Here is a 22,244-nt window from a genome sequence, read left to right as displayed (position 1 = left end):
ACCCAACAAAAGGAAAACTGGGGCACTGAGGCGTCACATTAGCCTCCATAATTAATTAGAATATTAACTACAAGGCAAGATAATCAGATCTTTGCTAGACTGAGACAGAACTATAGGTTTGCATTTACTTTTCCCTCACAGAATTACTCAGGCCACCTCTGTCCTTTATTTGCAGGCAGTTTGGGTTAAAAACTTGAAAACTTTTAGTCAGTCGTAGGTGAGAAATTTTCCAACATTTCATGCAAAACACACATTACAACGAATGAGTTCAGGTACATACAAGATAAAGGCTACATATTTAAAATGCTGTTTGGATTAGTTTGGTTCATTTATAACCTTTTGAGCAGAAGTATATTCTTTTTCCTAAAAAACAGGAGGATAAACACTTTTTTTTATTTAATGATTTTTTAATCATTGCTTTCATGTGGTCTGTAGCTAAGATAAGCCTGATAGATCTCCGTTTGACCAACATATTGTTCACAGAACGCAAAAGGACAAGTTATATAAGTTTCTGGTTGGTAATCAGAGTGATTTTCGTGTTACAAAAGCGATCATTGACTATATATCAAAGCCATAGAAACTGACGCCAAAATACGGAAGTTTTATTTTCAGTTTAGTATTGATGTCGTTAAAACATGATGGTTTTGTTTTCCACTTGACCTAAATAAGGATAGCTTGGCTCCTCTTATTTCGGCTTTATATCTACTAAGCCTTCTTGAAAACAAACTGTTAAAAACACAACTCGACCCTCGGCTAAGCAGCCACAAATTAAAACAATTTGACTGCAAGGCAGCAAACAAAGGGAGTCTTTTCGCGCCGTACATTTAAAAGTCCAGCGCAGCCAATCAGCGGGCAGAAGAGGCACACAAACCTGACGGTTTGAACTCAACGCAGCCAACCAATCGCTGCCAAGAATCTGTATCAAGCCCAGTGTTTAAATTTAAATGCTCAATTTCGGCCAATCCGCTAAAGGCAGGGCGGAGTCAGGGAACTAGTTTAGTCAAGTTAGTGCAGCCTCGCAGACGGTGACAAAACAGTTGCGCGTTCTTCCTCATTCACTCGTTTACAAGTAGTCTTTCAGCGAACAGGTAAGTGGCCGCCCTTTCTGTGCTAAATCTGCTATATTTAGGGGATTTTCTTGCTTAAAGTCATCCATGTAGCCTTTGGTAGATCGCTGTAATGTGTACGTATAGTTCCGTTCTTTTACTTTATTTGTTAAATCGCCTTTAGGGAACTTTTACGAGGCTTTTGAGTTGTTTGTTTAAATGACAGCGTAACTTAAACTCGACGTTGTGAAAAAACCTTTCGGTGTGCATTTATTCGACGGTAAAAACTGCGACGTTTTAGGAGCGTTTCGATGTCGTTAAACGGGCTTTATGGCCCGTTTGTGTGTGCTCGAGGTAGTGCGCAACATGCCGTTGAAACGCCATTTGGTCGGGTAGCTTAGCCGCTACACGACGGAAGCTCCCGAGTCCAAAGTAGGAACGCGGCCGTTTGTTTCCGAGTCGCGATCGTTGGTCGTTGGCGGTGCAGTCGGAGCAGAGTCGGCGGGTTGTGTGAAAAGTGGGACGTTTTGTGTTGGGCGACTTTGTTGGGGAAGTTTTGGCCACAGTTGGGGGTTTAGGCGGGAAGATACAAAATGGAGTCGCGTCTTTTTGTCCAAGAGAGGCAGAAATCCGATTAGAGCCTGAAAACACCCCTGGGCGTCTGCTTGCACAACACGACGACGATTATGCGCCTGGATTGCGTTTCTCTTCACTTTAAAGTATAAAACCACATGCCGATATATTGTTTAATTCTATTTTCACGTTGTTACGGCAGCTTTAGTTGATTTTGATCTTTGTATTTTAGACTAATTGCAACCATGACAAAGGACCCAAATAAGCCCAGAGGGAAAACCTCGTCTTACGCCTTCTTTGTGGCGACCTGCCGCGAGGAGCACAAGAAGAAGCACCCAGGGACCAGCGTCAACTTCTCAGAGTTCTCCAAGAAATGCTCTGAGAGATGGAAGGTAGGCCTGCCTCTACTTATTTGCACCGATTAGCCATTTTGAAACTGAATTTCTCCCAACTTTGTACATTTATATTTAAAAACAAACACTTTTATTTTAAGACCATGTCAGCCAAGGAGAAGGTGAAGTTTGAGGATATGGCCAAGACTGACAAGGTCAGATACGACAGAGAGATGAAGACGTACGTCCCTCCTAAAGGTGCCAAGAAGGGCAAGAAGAAGAAGGACCCCAACGCCCCAAAGAGGCCCCCGTAAGTTACACCAGCCCGGCTTTATTTATGTGTGCACAAGAGGATTTTCAGGCTTTAACCGATGTTTTTTCTGTCTTTAGATCTGCTTTCTTTGTCTTCTGCTCCGACCACCGTCCCCGGATCAAAGAGGAGAACCCCGGCATCTCCATCGGCGACATCGCCAAGAAGCTGGGCGAGCTCTGGTCCACGCAGGGCTCCAAAGACAAGGCGCCGTACGAGGCCAAGGCCGCCAAACTGAAGGAGAAATACGAGAAGGTACCACCTGTTACCTGTGGGGTGGGGGGGTGAGGTGGGCTCATTGAGTGGGACTTTAACGCTTTTCCTCTGCAGGACGTCGCCGCCTACAAAGCCAAGGGAGGTTCAGGGAAGAGTGACGCCGGGAAGAAGAGTGGCCCCGGCAGGCCCCCGGCAAAGAAAGCCCAGCCGGTGGACGATGACGACGATGATGATGACGACGACGAAGAGGAGGACGAAGATGACGACGACGAGGATGATGACTAAGCAGTTTGTGTTAAATGATGTGAAGTTTGCGATGCATTGTTCAGCTTAACTCCTGTTTATTTTTGAGTGGATGATTGCAACAGTATAGCCTGCTGGACCTGCCCCCCCCCCCCCCTCACACCGCCCCACATCCAATTCAGGGATTTAGTTTTACCCTCTTAGTCCACTTCTGTTTGAAGTTTTCTGCTGAACTCGGGGCTGTTACATCTTAGATCCTCGTTTATTTAAACGGGCTGCGGACGGCAGGAAGTTTCCTTTCTTTAAATATTGTTTCTCAGAAGCACTGCTTATGTTTTCTGTTTGTAGTGGTGCTGTTTCCTTCACTGTCATTTTACTACCAGGATTTATTTGTAGTTTGATTAAAAATGTTTTGCAGCCATTTTTAATGTGGAACTTGAAAACTTGTAGAACGAATTTTTTTTTTTTTAAATAAAATTTTGTATATTGATTATAAACGTGTGGAAATGTGCATATTTCACAGGTGAGTAATTCAAGTTTCAGACTCTGAAGTTCAGTTAACTGAAGTGTTTTGGTACCTGGAACATGTTCAGGTAACTAAAGTGCAAAAATCTAAATGAATTTTGGCCGTTTGGTGCCTTTAGAGGCGAGTATTTTCACTAAAGTATCAACGGGCACCATTTGGGTTCAAGCTGAATATTGGAGATTTAATCCCTTTAACTGTGTAAAAGTTATTTTCTTCCAACCAGACTTTAATAGGTTTAAAATCCTGGAGAACGATTCATTTTCAGCTCTGTAAATATTTTCTGAGGCTGAGCCAAATGACACAAGAAGTGGACTGAAAATCAGTGGCAACAGGTCTTATGGAGGGATGAATCCTCCCCAGAGCCCGGACCTCAACATTATTGAAGCAGTGTGGGATCATCTGACAGAGAACGGAACAAAAGGCAGCCCACATCCAAAGAAGAGCTTTGGGATGTCCTTCAAGAAGCCTGGAGAACTATTCCTGAAGACTCCTTAAAGAAATGACAGAAAGCTGGTCTCAGAGGGTTCAGGCTGTGTTGGAGAATAAAGGAGCTCAGACCAGAGATTCACTTTAAAGCTGCTGAGAACTGATAAAACACTGGTTCTGCCTCAGATACTGGGTTTATGTTCATGTTTAAATACATTTGAGGGTAATTAACTGCTCCGTCATGTTTTAAGGTCATGTAAGTATTTGTTTTATGGTTTTAAATGTTCTGGATTCTGGCAACAACCACCGTAGATTTCAGTTCTTACGGTGGAAATGTTGCAGGAAGCTCTACGCAGCGCTCTGACTGACGCTCCGGGCAGCCAATGGCTGATCAGGACGCCTCCTCTCCTGGACCAATCACAGTTGCCGTGTCAGCTGGCCCCGCGCGGACGTCGCCGAGCAGCAGCAGGACACATTTCAGCACCTGGGAGCTGTCCGCCGCGCACGAGCCTGCTGACGACGGTAAGAGCAAAAAAAAAAAAAAGAAACATGGACATGCAGCGGTGAAGGGGTCAGGTGCGTGAGCGCCCTGCGCGCGAGCACATCTGCGCCACGCAGGTGTAATGTTTCTGTCAGATTAGTTTGAGCTGCTGAGACCTGTTGATGCAGCCGACGTGTTCCTCGTGTGTGTGTGCGCGCGCGCGTGTGTGTGAGAGGTTTGGACCTGCTGTGAGTCCGGATGCGCTGATTTGCATCTTTGTTCGTGAGAGCGTCACGTGTGATGTGCTCTGGGTTCACCTGCAGATCACCCAAAAACCAGCACAGGCGGCACGAGGACAGCGCGAGACACGGATGGATGTCTCCGGTCAAAATCGGGCCTTTTCTCACGCCCGCGCGCCCTTTCCGAGTCTGGCCGCTTCCCTGGGAGCAGATTTAGTTTAAAGGGAGCTTCCTAACGGCGGACATTTTGGAGCATCCGGGGGGGGGGCGCGCTCAGGTGTGAGTCTGACATGAATGGAGGAGGCTTTAGTCTCAGCGCACGTGTCCTGCCTAAAAGTTTGTTTAGGGGGTGAAAAGAAACTAAATCACATGAAACAAGAGATTCTTACTTTGACGTTTATCTCAGACATGAAATATTTGATTATTTCATGTCTGAGATTTAAAGGCTGGAACTCCATCCATCTGTTCATCTTTCTGTTCATTCATCTGTTCATTCATCTGTTCATTCACCTGTTCATCCATCTGTTCATTCATCTGTTCATTCATCTTTCTGTTCATTCATCTGTTCATTCATCTGTTCATCTGTTCATTCATCTGTTCATTCATCTGTTCATCTTTCTGTTCATTCATCTGTTCATTCATCTGTTCATTCACCTGTTCATCCATCTGTTCATTCATCTGTTCATTCATCTTTCTGTTCATTCATCTGTTCATTCATCTGTTCATCTGTTCATTCATCTTTCTGTTCATTCATCTGTTCATCTGTTCATTCATCTGTTCATTCATCTGTTCATTCATCTTTCTGTTCATTCATCTGTTCATTCATCTGTTCATTCATCTTTCTGTTCATTCATCTGTTCATTCATCTGTTCATCTGTTCATTCATCTGTTCATTCATCTGTTCATTCATCTGTTCATTCATCTTTCTGTTCATTCATCTGTTCATCTGTTCATTCATCTGTTCATTCATCTTTCTGTTCATTCATCTGTTCATCTGTTCATTCATCTGTTCATTCATCTGTTCATCTTTCTGTTCATTCATCTGTTCATTCATCTGTTCATCTGTTCATTCATCTGTTCATCTGTTCATCCATCTGTTCATTCATCTGTTCATCTTTCTGTTCATTCATCTTTCTGTTCGTTCATCTGTTCATTCATCTTTTCATCTTTCTGTTCATTCATCTGTTCATTCATCTGTTCATCTTTCTGTTCATTCATCTGTTCGATCTAATTCAGTTTTATTCATAAAGAGCCAAACTACAACAAATATCATCTCAGGTCACTTCGTCCAATTCAGCCCAATTAGAATAAATTAACTGTAATAAAATGATAATTGAATCAAATCCTGTTCTTAGCCAATGAAAACAGTTCCCAGGAACTTCTCTCAGGAGCCGCCTCAGCATCTCAATGCTCTCCTGTCTTCGTTCTTCTTCCCCAACATGGAGGTAAAACTCCAGGTTTTCTCAGGCTCCACCTGCAGCCTGAAACGTGTCTCCATCAAAGGTCATTACCGCGGCGGCTCGTTAAACCATTATCTGCTCATAACGAGACATTTAGATGGAAATCAGCCTATTTGCACCTTACAAGACGAGGTCAGGGGCCACAGCTCCGCTGCTTATTGAAGATCAGCTTTGATGGCCGACTTCCATCCTCACGCTGGTCCAGAACGGCTGTTTTTCTGATGTAGACGTTTATTTTGTGTGAAAGGTGTAACAGATGAGGTGGAATATAACCGGTAACGGTCCAGGCTTCCTGCATGAACCTGTGGAGGAAAACCAGCTGCATTTCCTGCTGCTGCTCACGCTAACAGCAGATAAGCAGCAGTCTCAGCCAATCACAGCGCAGATTAAATCAATCCTCTCCTTAAGCATGTTGCCCTTTTCAACCCGTGGATCCTCAGAGCGTGATACTGTTACCGTGCACTGCAACAAGGTGTGTGTGCTCCTGTCTGCAGGTGTGTGTGCTCCTGTCTGCAGGTGTTACTGTGCTCCTGTCTGCAGGTGTTACTGTGCTCCTGTCTGCAGGTGTTACTGTGCTCCTGTCTGCAGGTGTTACTGTGCTCCTGTCTGCAGGTGTTACTGTGCTCCTGTCTGCAGGTGTGTGTGCTCCTGTCTGCAGGTGTGTGAGCTCCTGTCTGCAGGTGTGTGTGCTCCTGTCTGCAGGTGTTACTGTGCTCCTGTCTGCAGGTGTGTGTGCTCCTGTCTGCAGGTGTTACTGTGCTCCTGTCTGCAGGTGTGTGTGCTCCTGTCTGCAGGTGTGTGTGCTCCTGTCTGCAGGTGTTACTGCGCTCCTGTCTGCAGGTGTTACTGTGCTCCTGTCTGCAGGTGTGTGTGCTCCTGTCTGCAGGTGTGTGTGCTCCTGTCTGCAGGTGTTACTGCGCTCCTGTCTGCAGGTGTTACTGTGCTCCTGTCTGCAGGTGTGTGTGCTCCTGTCTGCAGGTGTGTGTGCTCCTGTCTGCAGGTGTTACTGTGCTCCTGTCTGCAGGTGTTACTGCGCTCCTGTCTGCAGGTGTTACTGTGCTCCTGTCTGCAGGTGTGTGTGCTCCTGTCTGCAGGTGTTACTGTGCTCCTGTCTGCAGGTGTGTGTGCTCCTGTCTGCAGGTGTGTGTGCTCCTGTCTGCAGGTGTTACTGCGCTCCTGTCTGCAGGTGTTACTGTGCTCCTGTCTGCAGGTGTGTGTGCTCCTGTCTGCAGGTGTGTGTGCTCCTGTCTGCAGGTGTTACTGCGCTCCTGTCTGCAGGTGTTACTGTGCTCCTGTCTGCAGGTGTGTGTGCTCCTGTCTGCAGGTGTGTGTGCTCCTGTCTGCAGGTGTGTGTGCTCCTGTCTGCAGGTGTTACTGCGCTCCTGTCTGCAGGTGTTACTGTGCTCCTGTCTGCAGGTGTTACTGTGCTCCTGTCTGCAGGTGTGTGTGCTCCTGTCTGCAGGTGTTACTGTGCTCCTGTCTGCAGGTGTGTGAGCTCCTGTCTGCAGGTGTTACTGTGCTCCTGTCTGCAGGTGTGTGTGCTTCTGTCTGCAGGTGTGTGTGCTCCTGTCTGCAGGTGTTACTGTGCTCCTGTCTGCAGGTGTTACTGTGCTCCTGTCTGCAGGTGTTACTGTGCTCCTGTCTGCAGGTGTTACTGTGCTCCTGTCTGCAGGTGTTACTGTGCTCCTGTCTGCAGGTGTTACTGTGCTCCTGTCTGCAGGTGTTACTGTGCTCCTGTCTGCAGGTGTTACTGTGCTCCTGTCTGCAGGTGTTACTGTGCTCCTGTCTGCAGGTGTGTGTGCTCCTGTCTGCAGGTGTTACTGTGCTCCTGTCTGCAGGTGTTACTGTGCTCCTGTCTGCAGGTGTTACTGTGCTCCTGTCTGCAGGTGTTACTGCGCTCCTGTCTGCAGGTGTTACTGTGCTCCTGTCTGCAGGTGTGTGAGCTCCTGTCTGCAGGTGTTACTGTGCTCCTGTCTGCAGGTGTTACTGTGCTCCTGTCTGCAGGTGTTACTGCGCTCCTGTCTGCAGGTGTTACTGTGTTCCTGTCTGCAGGTGTTACTGTGCTCCTGTCTGCAGGTGTTACTGTGCTCCTGTCTGCAGGTGTTACTGTGCTCCTGTCTGCAGGTGTTACTGTGCTCCTGTCTGCAGGTGTGTGAGCTCCTGTCTGCAGGTGTTACTGTGCTCCTGTCTGCAGGTGTGTGTGCTTCTGTCTGCAGGTGTGTGTGCTCCTGTCTGCAGGTGTTACTGTGTTCCTGTCTGCAAGTGTTACTGTGCTCCTGTCTGCAGGTGTGTGAGCTCCTGTCTGCAGGTGTTACTGTGCTCCTGTCTGCAGGTGTGTGTGCTTCTGTCTGCAGGTGTGTGTGCTCCTGTCTGCAGGTGTTACTGTGCTCCTGTCTGCAGGTGTTACTGTGCTCCTGTCTGCAGGTGTTACTGTGCTCCTGTCTGCAGGTGTTACTGTGCTCCTGTCTGCAGGTGTTACTGTGCTCCTGTCTGCAGGTGTTACTGTGCTCCTGTCTGCAGGTGTTACTGTGCTCCTGTCTGCAGGTGTTACTGCGCTCCTGTCTGCAGGTGTTACTGTGCTCCTGTCTGCAGGTGTTACTGTGCTCCTGTCTGCAGGTGTTACTGTGCTCCTGTCTGCAGGTGAGGATGGCCAAAGTGAAGCAGGTGGGTCTGCTGGCGGCCGGCTGCCAGCCCTGGAATAAAGACGTGTGCGCAGCCAGCGGAGACCGCTTCGCCTACTGCGCTACTTTGGCCATATACATCTACCAGGTGACCTGATGAACGTGTGAAACAAACATGTAGCTGCTGAGGGAGGAGCTGGGGGAGGGGCTGGGGGAAATAATTAGATCAATGAGTTCATAAAGGTGTGAGGAGTCTTTATAAGATGTTCAACCCTGTGAAGGAAACCAGCTCATGGTTCCTGTCAGGCTGCAGCTCTGCAGGGTTCCTGTCAGGCTGCAGCTCCGCAGGGTTCCTGTCGGGCTGCAGCTCCGCAGGGTTCCTGTCGGGCTGCAGCTCCGCAGGGTTCCTGTCAGGCTGCAGGGTTCCTGTCGGGCTGCAGCTCCGCGGGGTTCCTGTCGGGCTGCAGCTCCGCGGGGTTCCTGTCGGGCTGCAGCTCCGCGGGGTTCCTGTCGGGCTGCAGCTCCGCGGGGTTCCTGTCGGGCTGCAGCTCCGCGGGGTTCCTGTCGGGCTGCAGCTCCGCGGGGTTCCTGTCGGGCTGCAGCTCCGCGGGGTTCCTGTCAGGCTGCAGCTCCGCGGGGTTCCTGTCAGGCTGCAGCTCTGCAGGGTTCCTGTCAGGCTGCAGCTCCTCAGGGTTCCTGTCGGGCTGCAGCTCTGCAGGGTTCCTGTCGGGCTGCAGCTCTGCGGGGTTCCTGTCGGGCTGCAGCTCTGCAGGGTTCCTGCAGGACAGAAAACACGAGTCAGAGCTTCTTTTCTTCCTCTCTTCCACCTGCTGCAGCTGGACCAGCAGTACAACGAATTCAAGCTGCGGTCCATCATGTCCGAGCACAAGAAGACCATCACCGCCATCAGCTGGTGTCCCGACAGCCCGGACCTGTTTGCGTCCGCCTCCGCCGATAACCTCCTCATCATTTGGAACGTGGCGGAGAAAAAGGCGGTGGCGAGACTGGACAACACCAAAGGTCAGTGGACGGGTGGTTCTGGGGCTTTGGGCCTCCCCCTGTGAAGCCTGACCCTGACCCTAACCCTAACCCTTCCCCAGGTGTTCCCGTGTCCGTCAGCTGGTGCTGGAACTCCGCTGATGGAGTGGCGTTCGTCTCCCAGCGGGGGCCGCTGTACATCTGGGTCTACCGGGGGCCTGACTCCGGGGTCACGGTGCATAAGGAAGCCCACTCCTTCCTCTCGGACATCTGTCTGTTCAGGTGGCATCCCACCAAGAAGGGGAAGCTGGTGTTCGGGCACACGGACGGGAGTCTGTCTGTTTTCCAGCCAGGTAGCGCCCAACGCACATCTGGAGGCTCCACAGGTGCTGAGTGCTTCTCTGACGCCTCTGTTCTCCTGTTCAGGGACGAAAAGCCAAAAGCACGTGTTGCGTCCGGAGTCTTTGGAAGGGACCGATGAAGAGGACCCCGTCAGCGCTTTGGAGTGGGATCTGCTGTCAGCCGACTATTTACTAGGTGGGATTATTAACTTTAAAGGGTTCCTGATGTTTTCTCCTGCAGCCGCAGTTCTTTCAGCTCTTTTCTTTAACATCTAAAGAATCTGTAACTTCACACAGATGCATCTCCAGTTTAGCCGACACCTGTGGGTTCTGCTGAGCTTTTTAAAGCCTTTATAATAAAGACTTTATAAAGTCTTTATTATAAAGGCTTTATAAAGGTTTATGAAGTCTTTATAAACCTTTATAAAGTCTTTATAAACCTTTATAAAGTCTTTATAAACCTTTATAAAGTCTTTATTATAAAGCCTCTGAATTCACTTTGCCTTGAATCGCTGCTTGATGCTGAGTTGATGAATTTATATAGGCTTAATAAAGCCTTTATAAAGCCTTTATAAAGCCTTTATAAAGGCTTTATTATAAAATCTTCATAAAGCCTTTATAAAGCCTTTATAAAGGCTTTATTATAAAATCTTCATAAAGCCTTTATAAAGTCTTTATAAAGCCTTTATAAAGAGTTTATAAACCTTTATAAAGCCTTTATAAAGCCTTTCATGAGATGAGATGATGAAGTTCTTCTGAGCTTTATAAAGTCTTTATAAATGCTTTATAAAGTCTTTATTATAAAGTCTTTATAAAGCCTCTGAATTCTCTTTGCCTTGAATCGCTGCTTGATGCTGAGATGATGAAGTTCTTCTGAGCTTTATAAAGTCTTTATAAAGTCTTTATTATAAAGTCTTTATAAAGCCTTTATTATAAAGTCTTTATTATATAGCCTTTATAAAGCTCAGAAGAACTTCATCATCTCAGCATCAAGCAGCGATTCAAGGCAAAGAGAATTCAGAGGCTTTATAAAGACTTTATAATAAAGACTTTATAAAGCATTTATAAAGCCTTTATAAAGGCTTTATTATAAAATCTTCATAAAGCCTTTATAAAGCCTTTATAAAGGCTTTATTATAAAATCTTCATAAAGCCTTTATAAAGTCTTTATAAAGCCTTTATAAACCTTTATAAAGCCTTTATAAAGCCTTTATAAAGCCTTTATAAAACCTTTATAAAGTCTTTATTATAAAGTCTTTATTATAAAGTCTTTATTATAAAGTCTTTATTATAAAGTCTTTATTATAAAGTCTTTATAAAACCTTTTATAAAACCTTTATAAAGCCTTTATAAAACCTTTTATAAAACCTTTATAAAACCTTTATAAAACCTTTTATAAAGGCTTGTATGAGATGAGATGATGAAGTTCTGCTGAGCTTTATAAAGCCTTTATAAAGTCTTTATAAACCTTTATAAAGCCTTTATAAAGCCTTTATAAAACCTTTATAAAGTCTTTATTATAAAGTCTTTATTATAAAGTCTTTATTATAAAGTCTTTATTATAAAGTCTTTATTATAAAGTCTTTATAAAACCTTTTATAAAACCTTTATAAAGCCTTTATAAAACCTTTTATAAAACCTTTATAAAGCCTTTATAAAACCTTTTATAAAGGCTTGTATGAGATGAGATGATGAAGTTCTGCTGAGCTTTATAAAGCCTTTATAAAGTCTTTATAAACCTTTATAAAGCCTTTATAAAGCCTTTATAAAACCTTTATAAAGTCTTTATTATAAAGTCTTTATTATAAAGTCTTTATTATAAAGTCTTTATTATAAAGTCTTTATTATAAAGTCTTTATTATAAAGTCTTTATTATAAAGTCTTTATAAAACCTTTTATAAAACCTTTATAAAGCCTTTATAAAACCTTTTATAAAACCTTTATAAAGCCTTTATAAAACCTTTTATAAAGGCTTGTATGAGATGAGATGATGAAGTTCTGCTGAGCTTTATAAAGCCTTTATAAAGTCTTTATAAACCTTTATAAAGCCTTTATAAAGCCTTTATAAAACCTTTATAAAGTCTTTATTATAAAGTCTTTATTATAAAGTCTTTATTATAAAGTCTTTATTATAAAGTCTTTATTATAAAGTCTTTATTATAAAGTCTTTATAAAACCTTTATAAAGCCTTTATAAAACCTTTTATAAAACCTTTATAAAGCCTTTATAAAACCTTTTATAAAGGCTTGTATGAGATGAGATGATGAAGTTCTGCTGAGCTTTATAAAGCCTTTATAAAGCCTTTATAAAACCTTTATAAAGTCTTTATTATAAAGTCTTTATTATAAAGTCTTTATTATAAAGTCTTTATTATAAAGTCTTTATTATAAAGTCTTTATAAAACCTTTTATAAAACCTTTATAAAGCCTTTATAAAACCTTTTATAAAACCTTTATAAAGCCTTTATAAAACCTTTATAAAGGCTTTATAAAGGCTTGTATGAGATGAGATGATGAAGTTCTGCTGCTGTCCTTTGTTTGCCTTCTCCTGGTGAAATGAAGTCTAAAGTTGTCAGAGTGAGGATAAATTCTGTGGGATAGTTTATTATTATTAGGTTATCATGAATATCTGCACAATAACCTCTAAATGAATCTCCCTCAGTGTCGAACCTGCATAACGGCATCCGGCTGGTGGACAGCGAGGCCCTGGCCTGCATCACGTCCTTCTGCTTCCCCTCAGCGGCGGCGTCCGTTCAGTGCCTGGCGTGGGTCCCCTCGGCGCCGGGCATGTTCATCACCGGAGGTAAAGCTTCATTTCTGCAGATATTTGCACCTTAATGAGAACACTTGGCCTTTGTGATGGTGTAAGGAGCTGAACATCCTGCATCCTGATTGGTTTGCGTCTGTCAGACTCGCAGGTCGGCGTGTTGAGGGTCTGGAACGTGTCTCGCTCCACTCCTCTGGACAGCTTTAAGCTGAAGAAGACAGGATTTCACGCTCTGCATGTCCTCAACTCCCCGCCTGCTAAGAAAGGTAACGTTCAGGAGGCTTAACCACAGGATCCCTCCACAGAAAGTAGTCCCGGCTCTGTTTCCCTGAAGCTGTGTGAGCAGCAGAGCGGCCCGGTCCGGTTCAGGCTCCGAACTGAGTGAAAAGGAAGCAGGAAAGGAGCTGATTGTGTTTCCTGCAGCTGTGGATCTCTTTTTAAAAGATCCAAAGCTTCCTAATAACCTCGAGCTTTAATATGAGACGGAACATGAGGTTCTGCTTCTCCTCTTTCCTTCTCCTCTCAGCCCAGAACTGGCCCAGTAGGAGTCGGCACACCAGCTCCACCAGTGAAGCAGTCCCACCCCCGACCCTGACCCAGAACCGCTCCTTCTCCCTGCCCCCCGGCCACGCCGTCTGCTGCTTCATGGACGGGGGGGTGGGGCTCTACGACATGGGCGCCAAGAAGTGGGACTTCCTGCGCGACCTGGTAATGTGGCGCTGCTCGGGTCGGCCTCGGCCCGGGTCCCGATGAGTTCTGATGAGTTCTGATGAGTTCTGATGAGTTCTGATGAGTTCTGATGAGTCCTTATGAGTTCTGATGAGTCCTGATGAGTTCTGATGAGTTCTGATGAGTTCTGAGGTGTGTTCTGATGAGTTCTGATGAGTTCTGATGAGTTCTGATGAGTTCTTATGAGTTCTGAGCAGTTCTGATGAGTTCTAATGAGTTCTGCTGAGTTCTGATGAGTTCTGCTGAGTTCCGATGAGTTCTGCTGAGTTCCGATGAGTTCCGATGAGTTCTGAGCAGTTCTGATGAGTTCTGAGCAGTTCTGATGAGTTCTTATGAGTTCTTATGAGTTCTGATGAGTTCTGATAAGTTCTGATGAGTTCTGATGAGCTCTGATGAGCTCTGATGAGTTCTGATGAGTTCTGAGGTGTTCTGAGGTGTGTTCTGATGAGTTCTGATGAGTTCTGAGGTGTTCTGAGGTGTGTTCTGATGAGCTCTGATGAGTTCTGAGGTGTTCTGAGGTGTGTTCTGATGAGTTCTGATGAGTTCTGAGGTGTTCTGAGGTGTGTTCTGATGAGTTCTGATGAGTTCTGAGGTGTTCTGAGGTGTGTTCTGATGAGTTCTGATGAGTTCTGAGGTGTTCTGAGGTGTGTTCTGATGAGCTCTGATGAGTTCTGAGGTGTTCTGAGGTGTGTTCTGATGAGTTCTGATGAGTTCTGAGGTGTTCTGAGGTGTGTTCTGATGAGCTCTGATGAGTTCTGATGAGTTCTGCTGAGTCCTGATGAGTTCTGATGAGTCCTGCTGAGTTCTGATGAGTTCTGCTGAGTTCTGATGAGTCCTGATGAGTTCTGCTGAGTCCTGCTGAGTTCTGATGAGTTCTGATGAGTCCTGATGAGTTCTGATGAGTCCTGATGAGTTCTGATGAGTTCTGATGAGTCCTTATGAGTTCTGATGAGTTCTGATGAGTCCTGATGAGTTCTGAGGTGTTCTGAGGTGTGTTCTGATGAGTTCTGCTGAGTTCTGCTGAGTTCTGCTGAGTTCTGCTGAGTTCTGCTGAGTCCTTATGAGTTCTGATGAGTTCTGATGAGTTCTGATGAGTCCTTATGAGTTCTGATGAGTTCTGATGAGTCCGGTTCTGTTTTCAGGGTCACGTAGAAACCATCTTCGACTGTAAGTTTAAGCCCGACGACCCCAACCTGCTGGCCACGGCGAGCTTCGACGGAACCATCAAAATCTGGGACACGAACACGCTGACGGCGGTTTCTACCTCCCCCGGCAACGAGGGCGTGGTCTACTCCCTCTCCTGGGCTCCAGGTAGGTTCACCTCAGCCCACCTGAGTTAAACCGCCTGAGACTCGCTCCCAGGAACAGGAAGGAAAGAACGATGGAATCAGTCAGATACGCCCTCTCGTGTCCTCATTGGACGACAGGTGTGTCAATGTGGCGAGGGAAGCAGAAAAGGAGTGAAACCAGCTGAGCTGAAAGCTGAAAGGAGCGCTTTGTTCTGTTTGAGCTGTCTGACTCACGCTGTTGTGCACGTGCACGTGCGCGTGCACGTGCACGTGCGTTGCAGGAGACCTGAACTGCATCGCCGGAGCGACTTCTCGTAACGGAGCGTTCATCTGGGACGTGAGGAAAGGAAAGATCATCACTCGCTTCAACGAGGTTAGAAGCTGTTAAGAGTTCATTTTGAATGATTTCAGAGTGAAAAACGATTTGTTTCCTGAGGGTTGAACCGAACGCCGTCTTCCCCCAGCACGGGAAAAACGGCATTTTCTGCATATCCTGGAGCCACAAAGACTCGAAGAGGATCGCCACCTGCAGTGGGGACGGCTTCTGGTGAGTGCTGTGGCCCTCAGAGGGTGTGTTTAATGTGTGGCCCTCAGAGAGTGTGTTTAATGTGTGGCCCTCAGAGAGTGTGTTTAATGTGTGGCCCTCAGAGAGTGTGTTTAATGTGTGGCCCTCAGAGAGTGTGTTTAATGTGTGGCCCTCAGAGAGTGTGTTTAATGTGTGGCCCTCAGAGAGTGTGTTTAATGTGTGGCCCTCAGAGTGTGTTTAAAGCGTGGCCCTCAGAGAGTGTGTTTAATGTGTGGCCCTCAGAGAGTGTGTTTAATGAGTGGCCCTCAGAGAGTGTGTTTAACGTGTGGCCCTCAGAGAGTGTGTTTAACGCGTGGCCCTCAGAGAGTGTGTTTAAAGCGTGGCCCTCAGAGAGTGTGTTTAATGCGTGGCCCTCAGAGAGTGTGTTTAATGTGTGGCCCTCAGAGAGTGTGTTTAATGTGTGGCCCTCAGAGAGTGTGTTTAATGTGTGGCCCTCAGAGAGTGTGTTTAATGTGTGGCCCTCAGAGAGTGTGTTTAATGCGTGGCCCTCAGAGAGTGTGTTTAATGTGTGGCCCTCAGAGAGTGTGTTTAACGTGTGGCCCTCAGAGAGTGTGTTTAACGTGTGGCCCTCAGAGGGTGTGTTTAACGTGTGGCCCTCAGAGAGTGTGTTTAATGCGTGGCCCTCAGAGAGTGTGTTTAATGCGTGGCCCTCAGAGAGTGTGTTTAATGCGTGGCCCTCAGAGTGTGTTTAATGCGTGGCCCTCAGAAAGTGTGTTTAATGCGTGGCCCTCAGAGAGTGTGTTTAATGCGTGGCCCTCAGAGAGTGTGTTTAATGCGTGGCCCTCAGAGAGTGTGTTTAATGTGTGGCCCTCAGAGAGTGTGTTTAATGTGTGGCCCTCAGAGAGTGTGTTTAATGTGTGGCCCTCAGAGAGTGTGTTTAATGTGTGGCCCTCAGAGAGTGTGTTTAATGTGTGACCCTCAGAGAGTGTGTTTAATGTGTGGCCCTCAGAGAGTGTGTTTAATGCGTGGCCCTCAGAGAGTGTGTTTAATGTGTGACCCTCAGAGAGTGTGTTTAATGTGTGGCCCTCAGAGAGTGTGTTTAATGTGTGGCCCTCAGAGAGTGTGTTTAATGTGTGGCCCTCAGAGAGTGTGTTTAATGTGTGGCCCTCAGAGAGTGTGTTTAATGCGTGGCCCTCAGAGAGTGTGTTTAATGTGTGGCCCTCAGAGAGTGTGTTTAAAGCGTGGCCCTCAGAGAGTGTGTTTAATGTGTGGCCCTCAGAGAGTGTGTTTAACGTGTGGCCCTCAGAGAGTGTGTTTAATGTGTGGCCCTCAGAGAGTGTGTTTAATGTGTGGCCCTCAGAGAGTGTGTTTAACGTGTGGCCCTCAGAGAGTGTGTTTAATGTGTGGCCCTCAGAGAGTGTGTTTAAAGCGTGGCCCTCAGAGAGTGTGTTTAATGTGTGGCCCTCAGAGAGAGTGTTTAATGTGTGGCCCTCAGAGAGTGTGTTTAATGTGTGGCCCTCAGAGAGTGTGTTTAATGTGTGGCCCTCAGAGAGTGTGTTTAATGTGTGGCCCTCAGAGAGTGTGTTTAATGTGTGGCCCTCAGAGAGTGTGTTTAATGTGTGGCCCTCAGAGAGTGTGTTTAATGCGTGGCCCTCAGAGAGTGTGTTTAATGCGTGGCCCTCAGAGAGTGTGTTTAACGTGTGGCCCTCAGAGAGTGTGTTTAAAGCGTGGCCCTCAGAGAGTGTGTTTAACGTGTGGCCCTCAGAGAGTGTGTTTAACGTGTGGCCCTCAGAGAGTGTGTTTAATGTGTGGCCCTCAGAGAGTGTGTTTAATGTGTGGCCCTCAGAGGGTGTGTTTAATGAGTGGCCCTCAGAGAGTGTGTTTAATGTGTGGCCCTCAGAGAGTGTGTTTAATGTGTGGCCCTCAGAGAGTGTGTTTAATGTGTGGCCCTCAGAGAGTGTGTTTAATGTGTGGCCCTCAGAGAGTGTGTTTAATGTGTGGCCCTCAGAGAGTGTGTTTAAAGCGTGGCCCTCAGAGAGTGTGTTTAATGTGTGGCCCTCAGAGAGTGTGTTTAATGCGTGGCCCTCAGAGAGTGTGTTTAATGCGTGGCCCTCAGAGAGTGTGTTTAAAGCGTGGCCCTCAGAGAGTGTGTTTAACGTGTGGCCCTCAGAGAGTGTGTTTAACGTGTGGCCCTCAGAGAGTGTGTTTAATGTGTGGCCCTCAGAGAGTGTGTTTAATGTGTGGCCCTCAGAGGGTGTGTTTAATGAGTGGCCCTCAGAGAGTGTGTTTAATGTGTGGCCCTCAGAGAGTGTGTTTAATGTGTGGCCCTCAGAGAGTGTGTTTAATGTGTGGCCCTCAGAGAGTGTGTTTAATGTGTGGCCCTCAGAGAGTGTGTTTAATGTGTGGCCCTCAGAGAGTGTGTTTAATGCGTGGCCCTCAGAGAGTGTGTTTAATGTGTGGCCCTCAGAGAGTGTGTTTAATGTGTGGCCCTCAGAGAGTGTGTTTAATGTGTGGCCCTCAGAGAGTGTGTTTAATGCGTGGCCCTCAGAGAGTGTGTTTAATGTGTGGCCCTCAGAGAGTGTGTTTAATGTGTGGCCCTCAGAGAGTGTGTTTAATATGTGGCCCTCAGAGAGTGTGTTTAATGTGTGGCCCTGAGAGAGTGTGTTTAATGCGTGGCCCTCAGAGAGTGTGTTTAATGCGTGGCCCTCAGAGAGTGTGTTTAATGTGTGGCCCTCAGAGAGTGTGTTTAACGTGTGGCCCTCAGAGAGTGTGTTTAATGTGTGGCCCTCAGAGAGTGTGTTTAACGTGTGGCCCTCAGAGAGTGTGTTTAATGTGTGGCCCTCAGAGAGTGTGTTTAATGTGTGGCCCTCAGAGAGTGTGTTTAATGTGTGGCCCTCAGAGAGTGTGTTTAATGTGTGGCCCTCAGAGAGTGTGTTTAATGCGTGGCCCTCAGAGAGTGTGTTTAATGTGTGGCCCTCAGAGAGTGTGTTTAAAGCGTGGCCCTCAGAGAGTGTGTTTAATGTGTGGCCCTCAGAGAGTGTGTTTAACGTGTGGCCCTCAGAGAGTGTGTTTAATGTGTGGCCCTCAGAGAGTGTGTTTAATGCGTGGCCCTCAGAGAGTGTGTTTAATGCGTGGCCCTCAGAGAGTGTGTTTAATGCGTGGCCCTCAGAGAGTGTGTTTAATGTGTGGCCCTCAGAGAGTGTGTTTAATGCGTGGCCCTCAGAGAGTGTGTTTAATGCGTGGCCCTCAGAGAGTGTGTTTAACGTGTGGCCCTCAGAGAGTGTGTTTAAAGCGTGGCCCTCAGAGAGTGTGTTTAACGTGTGGCCCTCAGAGAGTGTGTTTAACGTGTGGCCCTCAGAGAGTGTGTTTAACGTGTGGCCCTCAGAGAGTGTGTTTAATGTGTGGCCCTCAGAGAGTGTGTTTAATGTGTGGCCCTCAGAGGGTGTGTTTAATGAGTGGCCCTCAGAGAGTGTGTTTAATGTGTGGCCCTCAGAGAGTGTGTTTAATGTGTGGCCCTCAGAGAGTGTGTTTAATGTGTGGCCCTCAGAGAGTGTGTTTAATGTGTGGCCCTCAGAGAGTGTGTTTAATGTGTGGCCCTCAGAGAGTGTGTTTAAAGCGTGGCCCTCAGAGAGTGTGTTTAATGTGTGGCCCTCAGAGAGTGTGTTTAATGCGTGGCCCTCAGAGAGTGTGTTTAATGTGTGGCCCTCAGAGAGTGTGTTTAACGTGTGGCCCTCAGAGAGTGTGTTTAATGTGTGGCCCTCAGAGAGTGTGTTTAACGTGTGGCCCTCAGAGAGTGTGTTTAACGTGTGGCCCTCAGAGAGTGTGTTTAACGTGTGGCCCTCAGAGAGTGTGTTTAACGTGTGGCCCTCAGAGAGTGTGTTTAAAGCGTGGCCCTCAGAGAGTGTGTTTAATGTGTGGCCCTCAGAGAGTGTGTTTAACGTGTGGCCCTCAGAGAGTGTGTTTAATGCGTGGCCCTCAGAGAGTGTGTTTAATGCGTGGCCCTCAGAGAGTGTGTTTAATGTGTGGCCCTCAGAGAGTGTGTTTAACGTGTGGCCCTCAGAGAGTGTGTTTAACGCGTGGCCCTCAGAGAGTGTGTTTAATGCGTGGCCCTCAGAGAGTGTGTTTAACGCGTGGCCCTCAGAGAGTGTGTTTAAAGCGTGGCCCTCAGAGAGTGTGTTTAACGTGTGGCCCTCAGAGAGTGTGTTTAACGTGTGGCCCTCAGAGAGTGTGTTTAACGTGTGGCCCTCAGAGAGTGTGTTTAACGTGTGGCCCTCAGAGAGTGTGTTTAACGTGTGGCCCTCAGAGAGTGTGTTTAATGTGTGGCCCTCAGAGAGTGTGTTTAACGTGTGGCCCTCAGAGAGTGTGTTTAACGTGTGGCCCTCAGAGAGTGTGTTTAATGTGTGGCCCTCAGAGAGTGTGTTTAACGTGTGGCCCTCAGAGAGTGTGTTTAATGTGTGGCCCTCAGAGAGTGTGTTTAACGTGTGGCCCTCAGAGAGTGTGTTTAACGTGTGGCCCTCAGAGAGTGTGTTTAATGTGTTCTGTCTCTGCCAACAGCATCATCCGAACCATCGACGGTAAAATCCTCCATAAGTACAAACATCCTGCTGCTGTGTTCGGCTGCGACTGGAGTCAGAACAACAAGTAAGACCTCACAGCCGTGGAGTTTAATATCTGTGGAGGGAAGGAAAGTTTCAGCCTGATCTTAAAGGTAGAGAGGGTGTCTGCTTCCTGAAGCCAAACTGGCAGCTGGTTCCACAGAGAGGGGCCTGATAACTGAAGGCTCTGCCTCCCATTCTGCTTTTAGGGGCCTGATAACTGAAGGCTCTGCCTCCCATTCTGCTTTTAGGGGCCTGATAACTGAAGGCTCTGCCTCCCATTCTGCTTTTAGGGGCCTGATAACTGAAGGCTCTGCCTCCCAGTCTGCTTTTAGGGGCCTGATAACTGAAGGCTCTGCCTCCCATTCTGCTTTTAGGGGCCTGATAACTGAAGGCTCTGCCTCCCATTCTGCTTTTAGGGGCCTGATAACTGAAGGCTCTGCCTCCCAGTCTGCTTTTAGGGGCCTGATAACTGAAGGCTCTGCCTCCCATTCTGCTTTTAGGGGCCTGATAACTGAAGGCTCTGCCTCCCATTCTGCTTTTAGGGGCCTGATAACTGAAGGCTCTGCCTCCCATTCTGCTTTTAGGGGCCTGATAACTGAAGGCTCTGCCTCCCATTCTGCTTTTAGGGGCCTGATAACTGAAGGCTCTGCCTCCCGTTCTGCTTTTAGGGGCCTGATAACTGAAGGCTCTGCCTCCCATTCTGCTTTTAGGGGCCTGATAACTGAAGGCTCTGCCTCCCATTCTACTTTTAGGGGCCTGATAACTGAAGGCTCTGCCTCCCATTCTGCTTTTAGGGGCCTGATAACTGAAGGCTCTGCCTCCCATTCTGCTTTTAGGGGCCTGATAACTGAAGGCTCTGCCTCCCGTTCTGCTTTTAGGGGCCTGATAACTGAAGGCTCTGCCTCCCATTCTGCTTTTAGGGGCCTGATAACTGAAGGCTCTGCCTCCCGTTCTGCTTTTAGGGGCCTGATAACTGAAGGCTCTGCCTCCCATTCTGCTTTTAGAAACTCTGGGAACCACAAGGAAACCTGCAGCCTGAGAGCAAAGTGCTCTGTTGGGGAAATATCCAACTATGAGATCTTTAAGATGTGATGGAGCTCGGTCATTAAGAGCTTTATATGTGAGGAGAAGAACCTTAGATTCTATTCTGAATCTAACAGGGAGCCAATGAAGAGAAGCTAAAACTGGAGAAACATGATCTCTGCTGTTAGATCTCATCAGAACTCTGGCTGCAGGGTTTTGGATCAGCTGGAGGCTTTTCAGAGAATATGTGGGACAGAACAATAATAAGGAATTACAGTAGTTCAGTCCTGAAGGAACAGATGCATGGAGCAGTTTCTCTGCATCACCCTGATTTTAATGATATTATGAAGGTGAAAGAAGGCAGAAACCTGTTTTATATGAGAGTCAGAGGACAGATCCTGGGCAGAAATAACTCCAAGGTTCCTCCCTGTGGGACCAGAAGCCGAGTAATATGTGAGAGCAGCTGAAATAAACCGGAGTTACAGCAGAGAAAGGATCAGGTTTGATGCTTTTAACGCAGTTTCCTGCTGTTTTTCAGGGACATGATAGCCACCGGCTGCGAGGATAAGAGCGTCCGGGTGTACTACTTGGCCACCAGCTCGGACCAGCCTCTGAAGGTGTTCACCGGACACCTGGCCAAAGTCTTCCACGTGCGCTGGTCTCCGCTCAGAGAGGGAATCCTGTGCTCTGGATCAGACGACGGGTGAGTTTCAGATGGTGGAGCGGGTCAACTGTGACCTCTGTGACCTCTGTGGGTCAACTGTGACCTCTGTGGGTAAAGTGTGACTTCTGTGGGTAAACTGTGACCTCTGCGGGTAAACTGTGACCTCTGTGACCTCTGTGACCTCTGTGGGTCAACTGTGACCTCTGTGACCTCTGTGACCTCTGTGACCTCTGTGGGTCAACTGTGACCTCTGTGACCTCTGTGACCTCTGTGGGTCAACTGTGACCTCTGTGACCTCTGTGGGTCAACTGTGACCTCTGCGGGTAAACTGTGACCTCTGTGACCTCTGTGACCTCTGCGGGTAAACTGTGACCTCTGTGGGTAAACTGTGACCTCTGTGACCTCTGTGGGTAAACTGTGACCTCTGTGGGTAAACTGTGACCTCTGTGACCTCTGTGGGTAAACTGTGACCTCTGTGGGTAAACTGTGACCTCTGCGGGTAAACTGTGACCTCTGTGGGTAAACTGTGACCTCTGTGGGTAAAGTGTGACCTCTGCGGGTAAACTGTGACCTCTGTGACCTCTGCGGGTAAACTGTGACCTCTGCGGGTAAATTGTGACCTCTGTGGGTAAACTGTGACCTCTGCGGGTAAACTGTGACCTCTGTGGGTAAACTGTGACCTCTGTGGGTAAACTGTGACCTCTGCGGGTAAACTGTGACCTCTGTGGGTAAACTGTGACCTCTGTGACCTCTGTGGGTAAAGTGTGACCTCTGCGGGTAAACTGTGACCTCTGTGGGTAAATTGTGACCTCTGTGGGTAAACTGTGACCTCTGCGGGTAAACTGTGACCTCTGTGG

General features: G+C 47.2%; 2 protein-coding genes across 3 annotated transcripts in view; both read left to right on the top strand.

The window, feature by feature from the left end:
* The first annotated feature begins 987 nt into the window (after positions 1–987).
* On the top strand, positions 988–3,217 carry hmgb2a (high mobility group box 2a). Its single transcript, XM_072384036.1, has 5 exons — positions 988–1,088; positions 1,852–2,011; positions 2,113–2,261; positions 2,342–2,516; positions 2,592–3,217. The coding sequence occupies exons 2-5, from the start codon at positions 1,865–1,867 to the stop codon at positions 2,760–2,762; spliced, it is 642 nt and encodes a 213-aa protein (XP_072240137.1). The 5' UTR covers positions 988–1,088; positions 1,852–1,864; the 3' UTR covers positions 2,763–3,217.
* A 903-nt stretch (positions 3,218–4,120) lies between these two features.
* Positions 4,121–22,244, top strand: part of wdr17 (WD repeat domain 17) — a 42,040-nt gene continuing 23,916 nt past the window's right edge. For both annotated transcript variants that reach the window (XM_072384035.1, XM_072384034.1), the window contains exons 1-13: positions 4,121–4,194; positions 8,493–8,621; positions 9,310–9,493; positions 9,574–9,804; positions 9,878–9,988; positions 12,454–12,594; positions 12,702–12,824; positions 13,085–13,266; positions 14,430–14,598; positions 14,858–14,949; positions 15,041–15,123; positions 19,657–19,743; positions 21,262–21,426. In XM_072384035.1, the coding sequence (XP_072240136.1) occupies positions 8,499–8,621; positions 9,310–9,493; positions 9,574–9,804; positions 9,878–9,988; positions 12,454–12,594; positions 12,702–12,824; positions 13,085–13,266; positions 14,430–14,598; positions 14,858–14,949; positions 15,041–15,123; positions 19,657–19,743; positions 21,262–21,426 (1,691 nt within the window). In that variant the 5' untranslated portion in view covers positions 4,121–4,194; positions 8,493–8,498. The remainder of the gene's footprint in view (positions 4,195–8,492; positions 8,622–9,309; positions 9,494–9,573; positions 9,805–9,877; positions 9,989–12,453; positions 12,595–12,701; positions 12,825–13,084; positions 13,267–14,429; positions 14,599–14,857; positions 14,950–15,040; positions 15,124–19,656; positions 19,744–21,261; positions 21,427–22,244) is intronic.

This window comes from Leuresthes tenuis, unplaced genomic scaffold (genome assembly GCF_036924035.1).
Source record: "Leuresthes tenuis unplaced genomic scaffold, fLeuTen1.0.hap1 SCAF_4, whole genome shotgun sequence".
In the NCBI taxonomy this organism is placed as follows: Eukaryota; Metazoa; Chordata; class Actinopteri; order Atheriniformes; family Atherinopsidae; genus Leuresthes; species Leuresthes tenuis.
The sequence above is the reverse complement of the archived record's forward strand: the minus strand, read 5'-3'. Positions and strand labels throughout refer to the sequence as shown.

Coding starts and splice junctions, on each gene's coding strand:
- hmgb2a (XM_072384036.1), top strand. CDS start 1,865: ATGACAAAGGACCCAAATAAGCCCAGAGGGAAAACCTCGTCTTACGCC. Junction 2,012..2,112: donor AATGCTCTGAGAGATGGAAG/GTAGGCCTGCCT, acceptor TTTTATTTTAAG/ACCATGTCAGCCAAGGAGAA. Junction 2,517..2,591: donor TGAAGGAGAAATACGAGAAG/GTACCACCTGTT, acceptor TTTCCTCTGCAG/GACGTCGCCGCCTACAAAGC.